Here is a 26229-nt window from a genome sequence, read left to right as displayed (position 1 = left end):
TCTGCACAAACGGTACCAGAGTTCTTAAGACGAGTTTGAAGTATATTTGAACCACTTTTCATGTACAATTTTCTTTTCTGCAAGAGCAATTTTGGTTTGATAATAACTTTTTTACTCAATGTTGTTTTCCACAGAACACAACTAACCCTAGGACAATCTGTATCACATGATCTGCTACTTGGCCGGTGGCGTTTGTCACTTGACCTGTTTGGTCGTGTGTTCATGGAGGATGTTGGGTTGGAGCCTGGATCAATAGTTTCCGAGCTGGGTGGTTTTCCAGTTAAGGAGGCAAAATTCCGAAGGGAAATGGAGAAACTAAGGAATGCTCAACAGAGAGATTTTTCGCTTAATAAGGTATGGTTATTCTGTTTTTGTTAAATGGCTTGTGCATCCTTAATTGAGTGGTATGAATCAGTCCCAGTAGATTTTTCATGATTCATATGCTTCAAATGTATGTAGTTAATATGTAGACACAGTTAAAACAGTTCACTTCTGTAGAATCCAAGTAAGTATTATTTACTGTAAGCCACTTGCAATTTTGTATGCTTCATAATTTTCACTGTATGGCCAAAATTATGATTTATGATCTCTTGTGTGTGTTCTGTATTGGGACACGTATTACCTTGTCTGCAAATAAAATTCTAGGCTAACTTTATATTCCAATAAAATGCCACTTTCTCACTGTGCTTATATATGTGCTATTCTCAAATCTAGGGATGTGATGAAGCCGATTACTAGAGGCACATATTTTTGGTAAATAAAAAAGCAAAATTTCTGTACAAAAACTGAGTCAATTTCGGGTTCTAAAGCGGTAAAAAAATAAAATTTTGCTGTTATAGCGGTAGAAAAGCAGTATATAAAATGACATATTGGTCCTAAAATTGTGAATATAATCCTAAATTTGATTTAAAAACTGCACTTACTACACAAAATAAACATATCCCTTCTAATAACACATTTATGTTGTTAGCATAATATTAAGTTTATTCGTGTATAAAGGGGACCATTTTTGCTTCTCAAATGTTTACAGCAGAATTAATTTTCCATGAATTGCATAACTCACAGGATAATCCTAACTTCAGAAAGTATTGCGTCGGTAAATAAACTCTAAATTTCGTGTTGAAGAGTCTATTTCGCATTTTGCAGTTCATTTGGTATTATTTCGTGACAAAACAGGGTAGGAAAATGCCTCACACCTTTCAGAAACATGAAAAATTAACATTACAATGTGTTATTTCACATTTTGTGTTTTCGTCAAAAGCTAAATATGCATGCCTCTACCGATTACCTATGTATGAATATTGGCAGAAATTGACATATCGGCAAAAATCCGATATTTAAACTGGTACCGATAATACTAGTTTTACCTTCTAATAAGTAATATTTTAGTTTTGTACAGTCAACTCTCGATTCTACGACCCCGGGTATAACGACCCTCTCGAAGTAACGACCCTTTTCCAGGGAACCGTGAAAAATTTAGAAAAAGTTGAAAAATTGAAGGAAATCGGCCGAAAAATGCGTTGTTTTTTCCTCCACTCATTCCCTTTACGAACGCTCTACCGCTCACAATTAGGTCTGAACTAAAAATAGACACCACCACACCATGCTTGAGTGATATCCAATAGCACTTGACCTCTGCCCTCCCCTCCCTTAAGTGCACCATTGTTACCCCGCACCCGACTGCCGCTACCAAACGCACCAGGCTTGTTTTGTCACGCTTGCTTGCTCTTGGATACGCGAGAAGAGAAGATTGAATGTGCTTGGATGTTATTCTAAATCGACCTTGACTTGTTTTCTTGTCCTAAGAGCTGCTGAAATCTCGCAGGTGAGGAGGGGGGAGCAGCCCGAAATGACTGCTGTACTTGCAGTATTTGCCAATGTGTATGGCAGGTCAAGCTCTTTCATCGATAAATACACCACCTTGAGAGAGAAGATGGCAGGAATGTTCGAAAATACAGATGTGTGGCGCCTGGAAGTCTGGCCCATCTGTCCAGCTCTGACCTAGAGTTCAGCAGGTTCCCGTGAGTGAGCAACTCTCGGCCTTGTAGCCGACAACTTCCGGTAACCGCTTTCATTCAAAACGTGTTCTTTGTTCCCTGCAACACTTCATAAAAAAGCGAAACTGTTAGAGATAATCAAAACCACACAGGTGAACTAAAGATCGTCAACCCGCTAAATGCGTTGTCATCCAGGTTTCCACAAAAGTTTACTTCGCTCTTACGTGCATCATAACTCCCGTTTCCCACTTCATACGTTTTCCTAATTGTGTCGATGTCGTAATATCTGCCAAAAAAGTGTTCCGTTGGCTGACTGACTTCTCCCTCTTTTCCTGTCAGCAAACGTAGGGGGGGGGGGGGCGATGCAGATTGTTTCAGCCAGGATTTTCTTGCTGATGCGGGCTGATTACAGGCGAGGGTGTAAAAGGACCCACCCTCTTCCTTTCCTTTGACGTCTAAAATGGGGTAACCAGTTCTGGATATATTCTTGAAAACGAACAAGAACCATAGAACAAGTAAAACAAAAGGTGACCCCTCTACCCTTTCCCCAGCTCAATCTCCGCCACTGGTGTGTACGGCAATGTTGATAATTGCAGAATTCAGTTGTTTTTTTAAAATTTATTTATTATATATTTTTTTTAATGCTGTTGTCTGCATAGGAAATATTGCCCGTATTATTGTCTGTTGCGTGGTAAAGTGGTAAAACGTAAAGCAAGGGTCATTTCTTTCTTCTTTACAGTGCTGTTAAAAGTTCCGTCTTCGACAGTTGCGTTATCTTTAAAATGCTGGGACTTTTCTCTTCCGCCACCTGTTGCTCGAACTTCCAGCAGGTCTCCTTGTTTTTACGATGCAGCTGGCGCCAGTGTTTTGTCTAGCGTCTGCAAATCTCTTGCTTGCCGATAACAGCGATGACTCATCCAGCGCGAAGAAAAAGTTATTGCTTTGAATCTCGCAAAGCTGTTTTGATTTGACAATAACGAAATTGATCTCCAGAAAGCAAAACAAGAGTTAAAATAACTTCATGTTCTGCGCCTTCTGATAAGCAAAACGTAAATTTAATTTACTTTTCTTCAGAACCATTCATGTGGAGGAAAAAAAAAAGGAGTGTTCAATGTAGGAATGGTCGCTGAGACAGATTAAAAAGACATTATTCAAGGGGAAAGCGTTTGTAGGTGTGGGTGTTTGACATCGAGAATACTCCTAAATCCAACATTAAATGGTCGATTAACGTGAGAGTAAATAACGATCTACCATTTTGATATGTGAAAATGCGCAGTTACATAAAGCTTGTTTTCAGTTCATTTTATGCTGATGGGCTAACGCTGGATTACAATGCAAGTCAAGGAAGGTGTTTGGACTGCTCCCTTGAATGGAAAAGGAGGGTGAATGAAGTTGGTTGAAGCAAAGAAAAGTGACTTTTTTTTTACAATGTATTTTACGCAGCCGAACCAGAACGAAAATTACAGCCCTGCCTTTATTTTTTTTTTTGTCTGGTACCTAGAGAGGTTGTGTTGTTTCTCCCGAGAGATCTAATCTTACCAGTTAATCTTGTAACAGACAATGCTCCAGTAAACCCGTATAAAATCAAACATTCATTCTGCCCGATTATCTCCCGACTTTTGCTGGCACCAGTCTAACTGGTGTCAAGATTCTTCGAGTTTCGCTTGCAATAAGGGAGAGATTGTTTTCCTTTCCATAGGTCTGTGGAAACGGGTTTCTCATGAACTAGAAATGTAAGAATTTCCTGGAAAAGCAACGACTGTGCACAATTGAAACAAAGTAACATTATTTTAAATTCTCTTTTGTGAAAACTTTTTCATGTTCTATTTTCCTTCTCACAACACGCATCCTGTGCATAACAGGTTGTATAACTACCAGGATAAATGGTGTTACCATCTCCTAGGCATCTTTGTGTCCGTTTGAGCTCCCTTTAAGCTGAAAATTGGTGCAAATTCCAATAACGACCCCTTCGAAATAACGACCCTTTTCCCGGGAACTGTGAAAGGTCGTTGAATCGAGAGTTGACTGTATATTCATTGAAAATGAATGGATTTTCATCTCTGTGGAGTTTTTAAGTGTAAACTCTCATTTAGAGAAATCTGGAATTCATTTTGCATTTCAAAGAACTGCTTGTGTACTAAGGTTAAATCTCTTAGAATATACATATGTATATATATTTTTATGTGCAATTGGAAATGCTTATAGCAAATTTATTTTGGTCATGATGAAAATAACATTCCCTTTCTGTTGAATAGTCTTATGTATCGGAATCGCTTAAATATTGGCAACGGTATCGGTTCCAATAATTATCGGTGAGTACATCGGCATCGGTAAATTTTCAGCTTCCTCAGATCACTACTCAAATCCATTAACTGCTGCTGCTGACTCATGTTGCAAACCACATATTAGCTTGGCACCAATCATTTTTTTTTTTAAATTCTGATACTGCAATAATTTCTTATCCTCTTTTTTCCATCGAAATTGGCAAATTGCAGTGTAATGTGGGCAATCAGTTTATTGAATTTCCTGTATTATAATTGGAAAACATTTTTTTTAAAAAAATATCTCAGTGAATGAAGCCTGGTGTTATGTTGTGTACAGTTTCCATGTTATGTGCAGTCAAAGTTATAATTACGACATGTGACACCTTTTGTAAAATTTTGAGTATCGGTATTGTTAAATTTTATCTCTGTGCTTTATCAGTATTGATTAAACATTCATATTGACCATCCCCAGCCTTAAAGATTTTTATACCAACTCACACGATGTGTAAGGGTTGGACTCTGAGGATAAATTGAGGATTGTTTTAGAACCATGAAAATGTACCAAAATCATGGTAATTGTGTTCCTAATTGAGTCCTTTTGGTGAATTTTTAACAAAATATAAAATGTAAAATGCTAACAAATTATTTTTATTTTTATATTTATTTTCATATAGTTTACAAGGAATTTCATACCTTGTATTTATTAATTTTATATATTGATGCATGGTGATATACATGATATGCATAAAGCATTTGCAAAATTATCCAAAATAAACATCCAACTTCTCATAATCAATGCGCTGAAGCTAATTCGACTAACTTGCACTGCATTTTGGCGATATTCTCTAAGCAGTGCCGAAATAAATCTTGTTGTAAATTCTCTTGATATTTTCATTACTGAACACTTCGTTACTCTTTCACCCATATGAATATTAGCATCTGAGCACAGAAGAATAAGGATGCTAACACGGTCAGTAAAAATATTTATAATAAAAATTAAGCATGTACATTTTGTGTATAAATACATTTAATAATCTATATATATTTTTTCACACTTGCTTCGGTAAAAGAGACATCAAACTCCTTGGTTTGGTATTAATTTGGTACAACAGGTCATTGGAATGCAAGGGTTAAAAAAGAAAAGATTGCATGAATATTTATCAGTGTACTGTTAAAACTTGCTTAACTTTCAATGTTTTCCGTATAGTCAAAATACCTGCAATGTATGAGGCTCAGTCAATAAATAATGAGGCAGAGGATATTACACCAAAACTATGGTAGTTAGAAATGGGTCGATGGGCCCAAAATGGAGGTGCAGGTGTGACGAAACTGATTTGTGCACGTTTTCCCACTAGATGTGTCTGACAAGGTATGCGTAAAGGCTGCTAATCGAGCAGTGGCCATGTCCAGTCATTCTGTGTTTGACTGCGACACATAATGGAGGTATCCAAAGAGGCTCAGCGGGGTGTTGTGCGTTTCTAGACAGCGTAAGGGGTAGGTGGTCATGAAATTCATCAACAAAAGTAAAGAATATATCCGGCAATGAAAGTTGGTGCCACCACTTTGAGCCCAAGTCGAAACGACAAAGTCGTCAGTGGAAGCACACGGATTCCCTTCCACACTAGTGTCGGCAAGGTCATGCTTTCGTTCTTCGATCGCAAGGAACCGCTCCTCGTTGACTTCCTGGAGCATGGAGCTACGGTCAATGCTCAGCAGAAACATCCCGGTCACCTTTCTCGTGGTGTCGTCCTATTGCACGACAACGCTAAACCACACACAGCCAACTCAACAAAGGGATGTCTGAAAAAATTCAAGTGGGAAGTCCTGAGCTACCCCCCCTTTCCTATAGACCAGACATGTCCCCCGTGTGACTTCCACATCTTCGGTGAGCTCAAAAAAGCACTACGGGGACAACAATCGAACAATGACGTCAAGGAGAGCGTGCATAATTGGTTCCAACAGCAGCCAATGGAGTTCTATGAGCATGCCATTTTGCGACTGGTATCACAATGGGATAAATGCCTAAACAGTGACTGACAATACTTCTGAGGTTTGTTATGTATGTACTGTGAAATTTCCTCTGCCTCGTTATGTATTGACTGAGCCTAATAAAAACTTCATGTTCCTTCAAGAGAGATGACTGAGTTGGTACAACTGGAGGGTAAAAATTAATGTCGTGGTCAAGCATACTGCACATAAATTAAATACAGAGGTAAATTGATTTAGTCAATATGTAAGGAATAGCATCAAATATCAATATCCACTATTTTTTATTCAAAATTCATGAACAAACTAGAAGCAATTATTCTTATCACCAAAAAAGTTGAGTCCCTGGTGATTGGAAGCAAAACTAGAACCTTGGGTTGACCTGATGCCGATGTACCGTTTGGAATTTAATCACCCATACTAGCTAATAATTGTGGAGTCTACAAAAAATTACACTTTCCACTTGCAAATTAAAAATTATGCAAAACACATAATTTTCATTATTTTTCCAAACGACTGTGTGATTAAATATTTATCTAATGTGAAATTGGAAGTAAATCTTTGGAGCTTGATACGGTATAGTCCCAGTGTTAAAACTTATAAATATTGTAAACTATTTAAATTTGTCAATTTTGAAGTACTGCCATAGGTATGGTTGAGAACCAGTGAGAGTACCAGCACTCGTATCAGTATTAGGTTAAAATGTTATCGACTCATCCCTTCTACAGACCTTACACATTATGTAACTGAGGTGTTAGTTGAAATATTGGGCAAGTGACAGTTTCTTATTACCTCTTATTTAAAAAATGTGAATCTGTTGCAAAATTTGTGTTATTTTGTTGCACCAAATGACAGCAGTAGGCTCAATATATTTTCCGTGAAAACAAATTGCTCTACGATATTCTAAATTGTAAAAATAAACTCAATGTTACATGGAAATTTCAGTGAAAAATGCAGGCTTGATCAGGAGTCAAACCCGGATGCCTGTACCATTTCTCTACCAACTGTGGGACCAATCCAGTCCCAGGTTTGCGCAATTTTTCACTGGCACTGTTTTACCTATTTGGAGTTCTATCTGTCAGTGCTGAATGTTGCACATCAGAAAAATTAATGCAACATACGTAAGTGACATTTTGGTCATTTATTAGTTACAAAGTAAAAAGAGCCATTCTTCAATTTTCACATGTAATTGGTATGTCATGCAATTTCCATTGGGCTCATTGAATGCTTGTGAAATTGGTGAACACAACACCAAAACAATTTATCAACAGCATAGCTTAGTTTCTAATAACCATATTGCTTACCCGTGCCATTCGAGAAACTTACACTTTTTTATCATTAAGATTCAATAAATTATTTTGTTATTGAATCCCTGCTTCCTTTGTTGATTATATATATATGTAGTTATTTATTAATTATAATAAATACAAAAATGACCCATTAATAAAAAAATAATAACCAATTATTGCACAAGTGTCACTCACATACTCTTCACTAGCACTCACAAAAACCACAATAATTTTACAATGGTGCTTTTTTGTTTATAGAGGTGCAATTGTTTATTAATTATAATAATTACCATAATTACCAGCCAATTGAAAGGGCCTCCTCGACGGCACAGTATTAACATCGTTGCTTTGTAATCAAGGGTTCCCAGATTCGATACTCGGTGGAGGCACATAGTGGTTCGGATCTCATTTTTAAACTATAGGTCCAGTCGTGATTAGCCTTAGAGTGCATAAAGTGCACTTACAATGCCAAATCAATCAATCAAAACCAGCCAATTGTACACCGTGACTGGCATGAGCGTCTCAAATAACATGCATTCCAAAATGGCATCTGACAGGCCCACCAAGTGCATTTTGCCTCCTATTTATATTATGTTAAGTTTTTATGAACAAAAGCAATACAGAAATATTGGGAATACTCTAGTGAACAATGTAAATGTTTTTCAAATTTTTATAAAAATTTTGACTTGAAAATTAGAAGGAAAAAAAGAGATGGTGGGCCTGACAGGGCCCTTCCCCCCCTCTGGTAAGCTAGGTTTAAGAAACTCAATAATGACAAAAATTTTACTTACCTTGTTTTACTCCTGAGCCCTTCATATAATGCATGATTCAGAAGCATAAAGATGTATGGAACAAAGATGTCAGAAGTTCTAATGTAATATGTGCACTGAAGATATATAGGTATGTGAATAATTTGTTGTTTCTTGTTTTTTAGATTGAACGAGAAAGATCACAACTCATTGTTCAGACTTTCAAAGAATTGAACACTCAGTACAATAATTACCATCGCAGAGCATCCAGTTCTCAACCTCCTCTTGCTATAAACAGGGTCAAGGTCACATTCAAGGATGAACCGGGGGAAGGTTCCGGAGTAGCTCGGAGTTTTTACACAGCAATTGCAGAGGTAAGTTGTTTTAAAATATTATTTTGCCATGATGGAGAGTGGTGCTGCATATGCATTTGAAACCATATGTTCTTTTGGTGTTGTAGTCGGTAGTGTAATATATTTTTTATTTTAGTTCACTGTTTATTCTACATAGTGTTCAAGAAGTCCCCATATCTCTATTTGCGACTGTGTCGAAAATTGGCCAGTATTCTTTAATTTTTAACTTTAATTTTGCTTTATACTCGCAGGACAATTGGTTGTGAACTAATTCAACCTGTTGATTACAAGCCCTAGGTGTTTAATATTATTAGAAAGTTTAAGTATACAGACATGTGCTGAGTCACCATAATTTACATTTTTTATATTATTATCATGGTAACGTGTTGAATTTGTTTGCTTGCAAGTATGTTATAATGTAAATAGATTAATGCATATGTTATAATCAATAACTTATTATATATATTAATATAATCCCAAATTTGATTTAAAAACTGCACTATTACACAAATTAGACATATCCCTTCTAATAGCACATTAAATCATTAGCAGAATATTAAGTTTATTCCTGTATAAAGGGGTCAATTTTTGCTTCTCAAATATTTACAGCAGAATTAATCACTTTTCCTTGAATTGCATAACTCACAGGATACTCGAGACTTCAGAAAGTGTTGTGTCTGTATATAAATGGTAAATTTCGTGTTTAAGAGTCTATTTCACATTTTGCAGTTCATTTCGCATCATTTTGTGACAAAACAGGGTAGGAAAATGCACCTCACACCTTTCAGAAACGTGAAAAATTAACGTTAGAATGTGTTATTTCACATTTCGTGTTTTCGTCAAAAACGAAATATGCATGCCTCTGTCAATAAGTAAGTCATGTACATCTTGGGATAAAATGTACTACGTATAAACAACTGTTCTCGGGTTACCGTTCAGGTGAAACCAGTATTAGCTTCCAACATTTTGAGCGCATCAGTTCTCATCATCAGTTAATGCCGATTTAACCTGACTGGTAACCCAACAATACTTGTCCAAATCACATCGCCAGGAGAGCTCCAATTCCAACATGTACTATGTAAGATAATCTAGATGTACAGGGACTTCTTGGCTACTTTGTATACACAGTACAACTTTAATTTTTATACTCCTGGTCCCTTCACCTGATTCAGCACTTGTCTGAATCCTCAGAGTAGCAGGATTAACATCTTTTTGTTTGCTTCACATATTTTTCGACCGAATGCACCGTTAAGACATTTGAAACTTTTGGGTCATCCTTGTATAAAATCTTCTCAGTTGCACTGAGAACTAGGGCTGAATCGATGTCAATGTATCTGTATTGGCTAATACTTTTCAGTGTCAGTGTTTTACAAAGTTAACATTGGCATTGTTGTGGATTATAAGTTCCCTTATCACCTTCAAATCAAGGGGTCCCAGATACGATCCCTTGGAGAGGCACAGCTTTTAGGATTCCACTTTAAATTTAGGAGTCCAGTCCAGATTAACTTGTATGAGCAAAAAGGGGAACTTAAAACAAACTGGCATAATCGGAATATTATAACAGATGTCATTCAATCATAAAATGTAACTTTGGTGCAAAATTAAAGAAAATTGCAAATTATTCATAGTTTTCGAGATATTTAGAATCCACAAGATACCTGGATTATTGAAAAGTAATGGATTGCATCATTGATTAAATTCAAACGATTTACATGTATTTTTATGCCTTAAGGCAATTTTAGTTGTGTGTTTCAATGGGTTATTAGTAGAGGAACATATTTTTGGTAAATAAAAAAGCAAAATTTCTGTACAAAAACAGTCGATTTCGGGTTCAAAAGCGGTAAATAAAATTAAATTTCGGTGTTATAGCGGTGAATAATCACATCAAAAGTGCTATATAAAATGACATTTTGGTTTTAAAATTGTGAATATAATCCTAAATTTGATTTAAAAACTGCTCTTACTACACAAAATAAACTTATCCCTTCTAACACACATTTATGTACAGTCAACTCTCGATTCTACGACCCCGGGTATAACGACCCTCTCGAAGTAACGACCCTTTTCCCGGGAACCGTGAAAAATTTAGAAAAAGATAGAAAAATTTGAAAAAAAAAGTTGAAAAATTGAAGGAAATCGCCGAAAAATGCGTTGTTTTTTTCCCCACTCATTTCCTTCGCGACCGCTCTACCGCTCACAATTGGGTCTGAATTAAAAATAGACACCACCACACCATGCTTGAGTGATATCCAATAGCACTTGACCTCTGCCCTCCCCTCAATCAAGCGCACCAATGTTACCCCGCACCCGACGGCCGCTACCCAACGCGCCAGGCTTGTTTTGCCATGCTTTCTCTTGGATACGCGAGAAGAGAAGATCGAATGTGCTTGGATGTTATTTTAAATCGACCTTTTGTTTCCTTGTCCTAAGAGCTGCTGAAAACTCGCGGGGAAGGGTGGGAGCAGCCCGAAATGACTGCTGGACTTGCAGTCTTTGCCAATGTGTATGGCAGGTCAAGCTCTTTCATCGATGAATACACCACCTTGAGAGATAAGATCGCAGTAATGTTCGAAAATACAGATGTGTGGCGCCTGGAAGTCTGGCCCATCTGTCCAGTTCAGCAGGTTCCTGTGAGTGAGCAACTCTCGGCCTTGTAGCCGACAACTTCCGGTAACCGCTTTCATTCAAAATGTGTTCTTTGTTCCCTGCAACACTTCATAAAAAAGCGAAACTGTTAGAGATAATCAAAACCACATAGGTGAACTAAAGATCGTCAACCCGCTTAATGCGTTGTCATCCAGGTTTCCACAAAAGTTTACTTCGATCTTACGTGCATCATAACTCCCGTTTCCCACTTCATATGTTTTCCTAATTGTGTCGATGTCGTAATATCTGCTAAAAAAGTGTTCCGTTGGCTTACTGACTTCTCCCTCTTTTCCTGTCAGGAAACGTAGGGGGGGGGGGTGCGATGCAGATTGTTTCAGCCACGATTTTCTTGCTGATGCGGGCTGATTACAGGCGAGGGTGGAAAAGGACCCATCCCTCTTCCTTTCCTTTGACATCTAAAATGGGGCAACCAGTTCTGGATATATTCTTGAAAACGAACAAAAACCATAGAACAAGTAAAACAAAAAGGGACCCCCCTTTCCCCAGCTCATTCTCCGCCACTGGTGTGCATGGCAATGTTGATAATTGCAGAATTCAGTTTTTTTAAAAAAATTTATTTATTATACATATTTTTTAATGCTGTTGTCTGCATAGAAAATATTGCCCATATTATTGTCTGTTGCGTGGTAAAACGGTAAAACGTAAAGCAAGGGTCATAGACTGTTAAAAGTTCCGTCTTCGACAGTTGCGTTATCTTTAAAATGCTGCTGGGACTTTTCTCTTCCGCCACCTGTTGATCGAACTTACTTCCAGCCGGTCTCTTTGTTTTTAAGATGCAGCTGGTGCCAGTGTTTTGTCTAGCGTCTGCTAAGCTCTTGCTTGCAGATAACAGCGATGACTCATCCAGCGCGAAGAAAAAAGTTATTGTTTTGAATCTCGCAAAGCTGTTTTGATTTGACGATAAGGAAATTCCAGAAAGCAAAACAAGAGTTAAAATAACATCATGTTCTGCGCCTTCTGATAAGCACAACTGTAAATTTAATTTACCTTTCTTCAGAACCATTCATGTGGAGGAAAAAAAAAAAAAGTGTGTTCAATGTAGGAATGGTCGCTGAGACTGATTAAAAATGCATTATTCAAGGGGAAAACGTTTGGAGGGGTGGGTGTTTGACATCGAGAATACTCCTACATCCAACATTAAATGGTCGATTAACGTGAGAGTAAATAACGATCTACCATTTTGAGATGTGAAAATGCGCAGTTTCATAAAGCTTGTTTTCAGTTCATTTTATGCTGATGGGCTAATCGGGACTAAATATACAGTTTAAAGTGAAATTCAATTCCAAACCCGAATGATTATCAACTGCCACGTTGTTTAATGACCTGTCCTACAATATGCTTTGGGTGAAAATAGATCGCAAGTTGCGCATTTCCTTTTTCACGCTGGATTACAAGGAAGGAGTTTGGACTGCTCCCTTGAATGGGGAAGGAGGGTGAATGAAGTTGGTTGAAGCAAAGAAAAGTGACTTTTTTTTTACGATGTATTTTACACAGCCGAACCAGAATGAAAATTACAGCCCTGCCTTTATTTTTGTTGTCTGGTACCTAGAGAGGTTGTGTTGTTTCTCCCGAGAGATCTAATCTTACCAGTTAATCTTGTAACAGACAATGCTCCAGTAAACCCATATAAAATCCAACATTCATTCTGCCCGATTATCTCCCGACTTTTGCTGGCACCAGTCTGACTGGTGTCAAGATTCTTCGAATTTCGCTTGCAATAAGCGAGAGATTGTTTTCCTTTCCATTGGTCTCAGTGCAAACGGGTTTCTCATGAACTAGAATTGTAAGAATTTCCTGGAAAAACAAATACTGTGCACAATTGAAACAAAGTAACATTATTTTAAATTCTCTTTTGTGAAAACTTTTTCATGTTCTATTTTCCTTCTCACAACACGCATCCTGTGCATAACAGGTTGTATAACTACCAGGATAAATGGTGTTACCATCTCCTAGGTATCTTTGTGTCCGTTTGAGCTCCCTTTAAGCTGAAAATTGGTGCAAATTCCAATAACGACCCCTTCGAAATAACGACCCTTTTCCCGGGAACTGTGAAAGGTCGTTGAATCGAGAGTTGACTGTAGTTAGCAGAGTATTAAGCTTATTCCTGCATAAAGGGATCCATTTTTACTTCTCAAATATTTAATGCAGAATTAATCAATTTTTCATGAATTGCATAACTCACAGGATACTTCAGACTTCAGAATATAAACTGTATATAAACGGTAAATTTCGGGTTTAAGAGTCAATTTCGCATTATTTCGTGACAAAACAGGGTAGAAAAATGCACATCAGACATCTCAGAAATATGAAAAATGAACATTACAGCATGCTATTTCATATTTCGTGTTTTCGTCAAAAACGAAATTTGCATGCCTCTAGTTATTAGTACTTTCTACTATTTTCCAGTCTGTGATTTGACTTATTTTTTTTTGTAGGCTGTACTTGCCAACGATAAACTTCCTAATTTGGAGGCAGCTCAAGTTGGAACCAAGTACGCACAATATAATGTTCTTCAGAGGCTGAGGAGCCGGGAGAGAGAAACTTTGCGGAGACATAGTCAGGTAATGTTGAAATTGGCTGATTCTGATAGGGTGTTTATCCTTTCGTCTGATGTTTAAAATTTTACATTTTGTGTATTATTTTTGAATTGCAGCATCATTGTAACTGATGTGGTTTCTCTTAGAGTGTGATAACATGATTTAAGATTTTGCCATTGTGGTGTAATGTTTGTGGTATCAATCATTTCATTAATTCGAATACTCGGGGATTTCAGTTTAAAGTTTAAGCTGGCAGTCAGGAATTTTTTGTTTCACCAGGAGTCACTTTCCTGCACAAAACAAATTTTGAGCATTGAGTGTTTCCTCAAATTATATTAATTAATATTAGGGATGGGCCGGTATGAAATTTTGGCTGATACCAATAAAGTACCGATATAAAATTTACCGATCCGATATAAAGTTCCAAATGATGCTTGAAGAACCTGAATGGTTCATTGACCTCCTTAAGGAATGTGTATTTCGAGGTGACTGCAGTGCAAAAGAATTTGCATATTTAGACATTTACTTTTCTAAAAAGCATGGCTTTGAGATAATCCATAAAAATTGTAACTAAATGGCAGAATTTTGAACTAAATTATAAGATATTTAGGATCGGTAAAATAATAGGTAATTTTACCAATACACCATTATGCCTGTATTAGCTGATACCAATAAAGTACCAATTAATCTGTCCCATTCCTAATTAATATATTAATTTTCTATCGTAATGAAATAATTTACTTTCCTTTTTATTGACAGACAAGCAATCCTATCTAATTATGTATTTCTTCTCTTCTCTCTTAAATTCCACACCATTCCCACTTCCTCTACTTGCATCTCCTGATTGAGTCATTGCATTTAAAAAAAAGCATTTATTGTATTCATTGTAGAATGTTTGATCATTTTTATACAACTGCAATAATAATAAGAATGCCATGCCATGGTACCAACTATGTCAAGTTCTATGGAAGTTATTCATATAGATTTTTATGATTTTGCACAAAACTCACGACAACAGCATTGCGAGGGCAGGAATTGATATGCATGACATTCTTCTTTCATAAGGTTGAGCAAACATTAAGTGTGTTGACAGAGCCAAAATCGGTAAATGACTTTTCACTAACTGGTTTGAAAAAGAGTCATCCCAGTGGGGTAGATTATCAGTGACAATTCTTGGCTCAAAGTTGATGTCAACTGTCAATTTGAAGGCCTTACATTCTGCCTGTTCCATCTATACAGCAGAACACTATGCAAGCTGTGGATCTTTTCTTTAACTCTTTCCCTTGCTGGTATGGCACTTGCTTGCTACCACCTTCCTGGTACTGAACCATACGTACTAATATCATGCCAGTTTCATTAGGAATATCAAATATTTCTGTTTAACAGGTGCATGGATTATGTATTCTACTGTACAAGCCTGAGGAAGCTGCAAGAAAGGTTGCAAAGTTGTTCATGCTTTAACTTTTACCATAATAATGGGCAAATTATCCAGAATAATTGCCAATTTGATCAACAAATTTTCCAATAAAGTGATACACCTGGATGACCATATCGGCCAATAACTATAGCTTACTAATTGATCACTTCTATCCCTTTCGCCGACTTCTGTGGTGGAGTGGATAGCACACTGCACTATAATGCCCGATGATGCAGGTTTGCATCCCAGCCTGGCTATGGATGTTCTTTGCAAGTGTCCCTTCATATCATCACTCATCCTCATCTTTGCTATTAGTCAAAAGTGAAGTAAAATAAACCAAATCAATCGGTCATCCATTTCTATCATACATTGATCTCTTTGCTGAATTATACAATCTCTGGTAGCTTCATAGTGTATAACTAGACTTAAGTGAGTTACTAATTATTCTCCGTGAAACTTACTTGTAGAGGTTATATTAATTTCATTGGCCTCTGCCACCATCCACTTGGGAAATCGTTGCTTCACTGCTGGGCTGGCTTCCAGTTCCTTTCGTTTCCCTTTGTGCCGCTAGGTTCGCTAGTGTATCCAGTTCATCTGCTGTGTGCGCTGGGTTTAAGTAGTTGCAGTAGCAGGAGCCAAATGTGGTGCACCTGACCACTGTCGATGTTCAGATCATGTGCAAAATTGCATGCATCTCTTTGATTTTGGTGTCAATCAGTGTGCGTGATGTGTAGAGCTCAGATTTGTATGTAATTACATATTCTATTCCATTCTAGATATATACCTTGAAAAGGAAAATATCAACGAATTATATAACTGACATGATTTTGCATAAGTTCTATGTTACATATTTTTACATATTTGCTAATTTACTCTACATAAAACAACATATTTCATTAATTTTTTCCTGTTTTCAATCTCTGAAACATGAAGAAAATTTGTTGCTCATGTTATATTTTCAATGAGATGCTTAGTGCTTATGGTCACCTAAAATTGACTGCCAAATCAACAAACGGACAGGAAAAAAAAAGAACTGTTATTTATTGAAAGATGCTTGAGTTTCTCCACACCCCCACCTCTTTCTGGTTATTTACTTTCGTTTCGCTTTTAGGTTTAGGCAAAGCACTTAGAAACTTTGCATCGGTGGACAAGAAAGCTACTTTCCTGTACATAATGAGTTCCATAATATGTTCACTTGTACAAAAGTAGCTATGTTTTTTCATTTGATTGTTCTTTCTGTAGATGCTTCTTTTTACAATTTGTTTCGAAAGTTACAAAGAGCTCTCTTACATATCTACATATTATACAGTCATTTGCGATATGAAAAGTAATTAAAAGTTGATAAAATTGGTTTCGTAAATATGTACACTTTGCTGTCCTTTTTTTGAGTTTATAAATTTGATACAAATTTAAATTTAAACAACTTGTGTCCTTAAAACTAAATTGAATATGTTCAAATAAAATAAATATCTAGCAGAATTCTTGAAATTGCTTGGATACTAGATTATTATTAATATTACATATTCTTTGATACATATTCTTTTGATAATACATATTTAGATACATATTTTATCAATTATTGTTGCATGATTGATTGATTTAGTTTATTTTACTTCGCGTTTATTTTACTCTTGGCTAATTTGCGAAGATGGGGATGAGTGATGAAATGATGAAATTGATGAATGGACCTTCACAAACAACCAAGCCTGACCGGGATTCGAACCTGGGACCCTTGGCATCGCAGCGCGGCCACAGGGTCTGGCAATTATTGTTACATATTTTGTACTTTGATATTACATAAAAATCCGGGTTTTAGTGATGTGTGCCTGACAAACTGTTTTGATATTGTTTTTGTTGAACTTGAGATGTTTTGCTAGTTCGATAGTTGGTTGTGCAATCCCAAGCAACTACCAAATTAATAGAACCTCTACAAGTAAGTTTTGTGGAACAAATAGTAACTTGCTTACGTCTAATTATTATCAACTGTGTCTTTTATTCCCCAAACATGAATTCATAGTGTATATTGGTATGTTGTAGAATTAGAATTGCCCAAATGCTCCAGTAATAAATATTCCTTCTGTTGCGAAAACTTTTAAAATAGTGTATATATTGGCTTGTATATCTTAATATTTGTTGTACTTGTTTAGACACAGCGAAGCTCGCAGCGATGCAGAGAGCCACGGAGATCTTTATCCTATGATGCTCGCCCGTTTTCACCTCCAGGAGAAGGTGGCACAAACGACCATCTCTCCCTTCATCAGCAACAACTAGGGGACAGGCTCTATCCTAAAGTGCAGGCACTGCGCCCTTCGTTTGCAAGCAAAATTACTGGAATGCTGCTGGAACTCACTCCAGCTCAACTGCTGATGCTTTTGGCTTCAGAGGATGCTTTACGACAGAAAGTGGATGAAGCTGTCGAACTCATCTTAAGTCATGGACGAGATCTAGCTTCAGATGCCATCTTAGGTATGACTTTCTTCTTGAACTCGAACAATGAAAGTTTATTTTATTTTACAAAAAATTCAATTTAAATTAGTTCATCTGATGGAACAGACAAAAACAACCATCCTTGATGTCATTTGTAGTCGTGAAGTTCAATACCAGCCTCCGTTGCTGAGTGTATGTAGCTGTATTGTTTTCCCAAAGTATGATTTTTTTTAAACATAAGTGTGTTGTTTCAAGATAAATTGGGCCTCCCGATGGCACAGTGGTAACATCGCTGCCTTGTAATCAAAGAGTCCCGGGTTTGATACCCAGTGGAGGCACAGTGGTTCGGATCCCACTATAAACTGTAGGTTCAGTCCTGATTAGCCTTTCTGTGCATGAAGTGGACTTAAAACAACAAATCCAACCCAAAAACCAATCCAGATAAACTAAGGTTGCCACAAGTATCACGTACGCAGGGCTGAACCAATACCATTTCGAGCTGATTCCGATACTCTTACCGATACCAATTTCATTAGAAACAGGGTTGATACAGGTTCAGGAACCAATAAATTGTAATGGCTTCAATTGGGTTCCACAACAACACCAGAACCTTTTTCTTTCCCTCTTGCACAATTTAAATTGAGTCCAGGTTGCATATTGTTTCATTTCAATATTTAAACTGATCCTAAAAAAAATGTTCCTGTACTGTATTTAAATTGATCCAGAAAAAATATTCTAGGACTGAAATACTTTGCAGATAAAATGGTTCTTTGTGGTCCACAACACATTTACACTCACTGATTTTTTCTCCTGGACCAGAATTCATTTTATTTAAAATTCCAGGAGCTTTAACAACCCTCGTTACAAGAAATAATGAAAAGTTTTTTATTTATTTTAAAATCCAGAATGTGGATAGTAAAAGTGGAGAATCCAGATTTTGGAGACAATCTGGATTTTCGAGGAAATCTGGATTGCCTCCGAAATGTTTTCCATCTGAAATCCATTTTCCCTCCAAAATCTATTGGGCCTCCGAAATCTTTTGGGTCCCCGTAATCCTTTTTCCTTCCAAAATCTGCTTTGCTTCCATAATCCTTTTTGCTCCTAAATCGCGGTGGCTCAGTCGGTAACGCGTCTGACTACCATGCTAAAGGTCCCGGGTTCGATCCCCGGCTGGTTCAAATCCGGGAACTTTTCTAACGGTGGAAGCGGCCCCGGCGCCCACCCAGCGTCGAATAACATGGGTACCTGGGGGAAACCCTGGGGGGTAAAGGCGGTCAGGGGCGTGATGCTGATCACATCACCCCCACTCACGACCGGATCAAGAAAGTGTGGGGCGTTACCCCCACACCCCCTATACGCCTTCATGGCGTGGTGCTATGCACAGGGGAACCCTTTACCTTTTACCTTTTTTTAATCCACTTTCTCTCTGAAATCTGATAGTAAATTTTCCAAATCCACATTTCCAATTTTCCGGATTCCAGATTCCATATTTTTTTTTTTGGCCATCCCTAGTGTACAAGTATTGTTTGATGACTTCATTATAAGTTTTATTTGAAATTTTCAACTTTTTTTCACACATTTTTTTGTAACACTTAATAATTTTCAAATGTTTTTATCTTAAAAGCGCATAAAGTTCTATTGTGACACATCAGTTGCTTGTTCATTTAGTCCTGTCAGTTTCAAATTACTAAACGTGCCTTCTGCCTTCAGATCTGGATGTCTTCAGCCTGTCAGAGCGTGGAAAGAAGGGAGGAAGCAACTCGCAAGGAACAGAGGCTGATGAAGGAACTGAAGATACTGATGATAATAGCCCTCTGTTCTATAGCCCAGGAAAGCGTGGTTTTTATTCACCTCGACAAGGGAAAGCTTCATTTGAGAGAATTAATGCATTCCGTAATGTGGGAAGGTAAGAAAGCAGAGAGTTTATATAATATATGCTTTACCAATTTTTTTTTCCTTGCAAAAGTATGCTTTATGTCAGATCCACTTAAATTATCATATATCATCTGATTTCTTCTTCCCCGCATCCTTTCCCCGTGAAGTATTCCCTCCATTATCAGGCAGCTCCTTCTTGGTGTCCCTGCGAATTTGTTTTTCTTTTCTTGGTCACTCCAGCATTGCTCTTGTTGCACCAACACTGTTTTATTTCGTTCTTTGTACATTACATATACTCCATTCTTTGCCATAGCCACATTTGTAAAGCTTCTAGTTGCTTTTCCTCACTTCTTTGTATGGTCCAGGTTTCTGCACTATACAACACTAGTGCTGGGGTGGTCTAGTCAGTAGGGGATCTGACTACCATGCGGGAGACCCAGGTTCGATTCCCAGGCTGGGTGATCTAAGGTAGGAATTTTGCTGCTTTGTTCCCACATAAAGTGGCCCTGGGGCACATCCAGCCTCAAATCGATGGGTACCTTGGGGGGGGGGGGTAAAGGCATCTGGAGCATGGTGCTGATCACATCACCTCCAAGATGGCTGAGATCAAGAATATGTGGGGCCCTACCTCCACGTCCCCTAAATGTCTCCATGACATGGTGCTATATGCACGGGGAACTTACCTTTACGACTATACTCCACACACTTCCTTAGTATCGTAGTTGTTTGTCCAAAGGTCTAGAAACACACTTCGTCTTCTATTAAAGGCTTCTTTGCCATTACTGACTGCAGCTCATGTTGCTGCTTACAGTATATCCCAGGTATCTGAAGCAGTCAACTCGTTCAATACTTTGGCCTTTTATTTTTGTGTTAATTTTCCTTTCCCCATTAACCATAACTTTTGTCTTCTTCACATTAATTTTCATCCTGAACCGCTCAAGGTGGGTATTTGTCTTCTAACTGTCTTCTGTTGACAAGGCCATGTTGTTTGCAGATCTTATACAATTTTATCTTCATTGTGTTATTACACCTCCCTTATTCTGGAAACAGTTGTTTACTAGTTCTTCTAAGTAGATGCTGAATAGAGGCTGATAGGCAGGATTCCTGTTGTACTTCTCTCTAATTTCACTTATCTCTCTCATTTTACTCTCAAAACTACAAGTTGCACTCCTAAGTGTGTTGAAAATCATTTTAGGCATAACTTAGTTAATGCCAGTGAATAAGTTTCTTCCATTAAGTTATTGATGTACTTACAGTTTTATTGAGATTGATTTCTGGAATATAAAACTGGACAAAAATGAGCATCTTGCAAGTACCGTATTGGCCCGAATATAAGCTGCTCATTTTTCCCAAATTGCAGTTGTGAAAAATTAGGATGCGTCTTATGTTCGCGACCTTGAAAAAATTATAACATTTCGTCAAATCATATACTGTTAGCCGGTCCCCGTGGCGGAGTGGTTAGCACATCGCACTACGATACCAAGGGTCCCGGGTTCGAATCCTGGCCTTGGCATGGATGTTTGTGAGTGTCCGTTCATCAATTTCATCATATCATCACTCATTCCCATCTTCTCAAATTAGCCAAAAGTGGCCCAAAACTTGGAAGTAAAATAAAACAAATTAATCAATCAATCATATGCTGTTAAAAATGTGCTACCTTTGAAGTAGGTATAGCACACACAATTGTAACCTTAATTTTTGAATAATGATACTGTATTTTCTATGTACTGTATTTATTAGGGATGGGCCGATATGAAGTTTTGGCCAATACCGATAAAGTACCGATATAAAATTTACTGATACCAATAACCGATATTCTACCGATCTGATATAAAATTAGAAATGGTCCATGAAGAACCTAAAATGTTCATTGATCTGCTTAATAAATATGTGTTTCAAGGTAACTGCAGTGCAAAAGAAGTTTGATATTTATTCAATTACTTTTTAAAAAGTAGGGCATCGAGATTTTCCATAAAAATTACAACAAAATGGCAGAATTTTGCACTAAATTATAAGATATTTATCGATATATCGGATCGGTAAAATAATCGGTAATATTACTGATAAACCGATACACCGATATGCCTATATCGGCCGAAACCGATAGAGTACCGATTAATTGGTCCCAACCGTAGTATTTATGATAAAATGAAATATGTACCTACCTAATTATATTCCCCTGAATCTGCCAGTAAACTTTCTTTTGTTTTCTTCCCTCGGCTTATATTCGGGTATCTTTTTTTTTTTTTTGCGCTCCTTCAAATTTTAGGGTGCGGCTTATATTCGGGCCGATACGGTGTCTACATTAGGGATGGCCAGATCCGGATCCTAAGGATCCGAATTAGGCCGGTACTTTTGGATCCGGATCCGGAATTTTCGGATCTGGATCCTATTTCCCATCCCACATTCGCTTCTTTGGAAAGTAAGAATGTGCTTATAACATATTGTTACCTTCTAATATACATATATATATAATATACATACACACACATATATATATAGTGTGTGTACACGCGTGCGCGATTTGTAATTAATTAATACACTTACAAGGTAGGTCTAAGTCTCCACCTCCGATTTCCATGAAACTTGGCAGGTGTATAGAGCCCCCCCCCCTGAAATGTCAAGATGAGGAGAAATTAAAGTAGGGATCTGACCCCGAAACCACGTAAGTATGGCATAGGAAGAAACAGGGGGAATAGGGCCTCTCTATACACCTGTCAAATTTCATGAGAATCTGAGGAGAACACAGGGGTCAGATGATCCCCACGTCAATTTGTCCTCCTCTTGACATTTGGGACGGGTTTTGCCCCCTAAAACAGTTTTTTTAGCCTAAACAAAAAAAAACGTATTTCTTCCTTTTGGCCCCTCTATACACCTGCCAAGTTTCATGAAAATCGGAGGGGGACACAGGGGTCAGATCCTTACTTCAATTTGTCCTCATCTTGACATTTAAGGGGATTTTGTCCCCTAAAACAGTTTTTAGCTGAAACAAAAAAACACGTATTTCTTCCTTTGGGCCCCACTGTACACCTGCCAAGTTTCATTGAAATCGGAGGGATACACATAAGTCAAATGCCCACTTAAATTTGTCCTCATCTTGACATTTGAGGGGGGGGTGCCCCCTAAAACAGTATTTTAGCCGAAACAAAAAAAAAACGCGTATTTCTTCATTTGGGCCCGTTTATACACACACCTGCCAAGTATCATGGAAATCGGAGGGGGACACAGGATTCCGATCCTTACTTCAATTTGTCCTCATCTTGACAATTGAGTGGTTTTCACCCTGTAAAACCATTTTTTAGCTGAAACAAAAAAAAAAACACGTATTTCTTCCATTGGGGACCACTATACACCTGCCAAGTTTTATAGAAATCGGAGGGACACAGGGGTTTGCCCCCTAAAACCGTTTTTTAGCTGAAACAAAAAAACACAGTAATTCTTCCTTTGGGCCCCACAATACTGCCAAGTTTCATGGAAATCAGAGTGGGACACTTAGATAACTTCCCCTGTTAGTCTTACACTTTGTAATTATTTAACACTGCATATATTATAATGTTTTATTTTAATTTGTAAAACTGTAACTGTAGAACAATTGTATAATTTTTGTACAACATTTCTATCTTGTTATATGTGTTAAAGGTTTCATCCTGGAATGGAATGTCTCACATTTATGTGTGTTTTCATTTCCAATACATTCGAATAAATATATATTCGTTTCAATGGCATTTACAAAATCATATCTGACATTTGTGCACGAGTGTGTTAGCCGATGCGTAGCAAAGTATTTTAGGAACAACACTTGAAAAAAAATTCTTGTAGGACTAACGAAAAATTTCTTTGTAATCGAAGATCATAATACCTTTTAAGGTGTGGTAATATTATAATGGGATTGAGATACGAAACTCTCGGATCCGGATCCGAAATTTTTGGACCTGATCCAGATCTGGAAATCTCGGATCCGGATCCAGATCAGGAACTTTCGGAACCAGATTCAGATCCGAAACTTTCAGAACCAGATCCGGATCTCTCAGATCCAGATCCAGATCAGGAACTTTCGGAACCGGATTCAGATCCGAAACTTTCAGAACCAGATCAGGAACTTTCGGAACCGGATTCAGATCCGAAACTTTCAGAACCGGATCCGGATCCAGATCCGAAACTTTCAGACCCAGATCCGGATCTGGAATTTTCGGATCCAGATCCGTAACTTTTGGATCCGAATCCGTTTGGCCATCCCTAGTCTACATTGGTGCAAGAGAATATGCTTTAATATGAAATCAAATTTAGGAATGTTTTTATTCGTTGGAAAATAATTGACAAATTAAGATCTGGATAAATGAAATATAATTTCCAAGGTTGTAAAACAACATTGAACAAAGTTATCATTTTGTGTATAAAAATTTTGCCAGCTTGCACATTGAAAATTGAATAGTTGAAATTTAGAATGAATGAATACAAAATTGTAAATGATACTGGTAATACAGTTATAAAATATACTGACACTGCTACTGGTAACTCATATTCTACCCATTTGATATAAAATTGCTTGTACAGCCAACAGCAAAGTTAATAGTAAGGCAAATTGTTCATGGCTGTTTTCATTCTACATCCAGTGTACATCAAGAATGGGAATCCATAGATGCGAAGCAGACATTGTCCTCTCCCTATTAACTTCTTTATTTCAAATCATGATCATTACACTGGGAAAGAGAATGGAGGAAAATGGTGGTGGATAATTCTCCTACCATTTCTTTTGCCATTGTATGTATATGTCCCATGAAGACTGCAATGGGTTTTCCATTAGAGAAGAAGCCTCATATTTAGAATTTTTCTGTGTAAAACCAGGGTAAATGAATTATACCTCTTAACTTTCGAAAGTTGTGCATACACTCATTCACAGTACATGCCAGACAATGCCACCAGACATGTGGTGAAATCGATCGCAAATAAGAACTACATGGAAAAAATGAAACTAACTGAAGAATGAATTACTCATTCACAGATTTTTATTGAATTTTGACAATTCTATCAATAATACACTGATATGCCAATACTAATTAAAATCCCTAGTTTAAATTATGCTCCTTAATTTAAAATTATGTTTATTCCTTCTTCAATTCCAGGCTTATGGGACTCTGTTTGCTGCAGAATGAGCTCTGCCCCATATTCCTGAATCGACATGTGATAAAATACATTTTAGGTCGTAATATTCGGTTTCATGACTTGGCATTTTTTGACCCTGTAATATATGAAAGCTTGCGGCAGTTGGTGGTGGATGCTGAAACGAAGGACAGCAACAGCCTGTTCTCTGCACTGGACCTCACTTTCAAGTAAGTGCATGCTATCATACTGCTTTAATTCTTATAAGTGTCTTCCTTTGTATTTTGGTTATTTTATGTTGCTTTTCTACCTCTCTGATTAACCATGGCAGTGAAGATGAATGAGGAACTGGTGAAATGGATGATGAGAGAGTCACTATACACCAATGCCAGGGATTGAACCGGAAACATCTGTCTTTGTAGTTCATAATGCTGACCAATCCACCACAGGTGTTGACTTTTTACATCTTGTACTGTATTATACAGTGTGTATCATAAATAATACCGCAAACTGACACAGTTGAAAGTACACGATAATAGAACAAAAAAGTCTCGGTAAACATGGGTCTGCAAACGAGTCGTTTTCAAGATAATTACAAATGTGTGGTTACAAGCTGCCACTGACTTAATTGTTTGTAAACATCGTCCTAGTTGGTAAAATGCTAATAATACAGTAAGAAAATTCATTGGAGATCTCGTTGCTTTTATTGAATTTTCTACTTAGTTTAACAAGGAATACAGTACTACGTTAGTATGTTACATGTTACAATTACTGTACACTCGTACCTGTTAAAGGAGGTGTTCAAAGTGTTCATACTCTTCGTTGCTGTAAGGTTCCGTTTTCACTATGCAGTACAGCACAACTGACGTGACTCCCACCGTACGATTAGACTGTGTACTGATTGTATCCATCATGTTTGATTACACCACCACCTCCCGGAAATGTTTTGTTTTGTAAACAAAGATCAGACCTTGGAAAGTGCAAGGAGTAAAGCTCTCTGTGTTTACAAAATGCAATCAGTGACGGCTTGTAACCACATATTTCCACACATTATTAGCATTTTACCAACTAGGACGATGTTTACAAACGATGAAGTCAGTGGCGGCTTGTAACCACACATTCGCAGTTATCTCAAACGGCTCGTCCCATGTTTACCGAGACTTTTTTGCTTCTAACTGTGTCAGTTTGCGCAATTACTTATGATACACCCTGTATATGAGGAGTGATTGATAAGTTTCCAACTATATTAGCAGGAGATGAAGTAAATAGATTTTATTGATTATCACTGTAGTTCATATGTATATTTCTTTCTGATATAATGTATATCAAGCTACTGTGTGGTTATCACCTATCTCAGTTTGAAAAGCTTAACGGCTTGCCTTACACATTAATTTTCACAGCTTAGTCAATTTCTTGTTTTGGTAGTAATAGTACAATTTAATACAAAATTCAGTAAAACCCTAATTTTATGTTTCTGCATTTTAAATTTTTTCACATTAGTCTCCTGAAAACCATAAAACGCAAGTTTCCACTGCATTAGTCATAAAGGTAGAAAAAACTATACAGTG

General features: G+C 37.3%; 1 protein-coding gene across 2 annotated transcripts in view; it reads left to right on the top strand.

Moving 5' to 3' along the window:
* The window catches only part of hyd (E3 ubiquitin-protein ligase hyd), a 191947-nt gene that overhangs the window by 155922 nt on the left and 9796 nt on the right, over positions 1-26229 (top strand). For both annotated transcript variants that reach the window (XM_083112520.1, XM_083112519.1), the window contains exons 36-41: positions 135-354; positions 8471-8659; positions 13741-13866; positions 17407-17725; positions 19397-19592; positions 24685-24891. In XM_083112520.1, the coding sequence (XP_082968646.1) occupies positions 135-354; positions 8471-8659; positions 13741-13866; positions 17407-17725; positions 19397-19592; positions 24685-24891 (1257 nt within the window). The remainder of the gene's footprint in view (positions 1-134; positions 355-8470; positions 8660-13740; positions 13867-17406; positions 17726-19396; positions 19593-24684; positions 24892-26229) is intronic.

Source organism: Lepisma saccharinum, chromosome 26, assembly GCF_977018435.1.
Source record: "Lepisma saccharinum chromosome 26, izLepSacc3.1, whole genome shotgun sequence".
Lineage (NCBI taxonomy): Eukaryota > Metazoa > Arthropoda > Insecta > Zygentoma > Lepismatidae > Lepisma > Lepisma saccharinum.
Note: the sequence above shows the minus strand (reverse complement) of the source record. Positions and strands in the feature narration are given on the sequence as shown.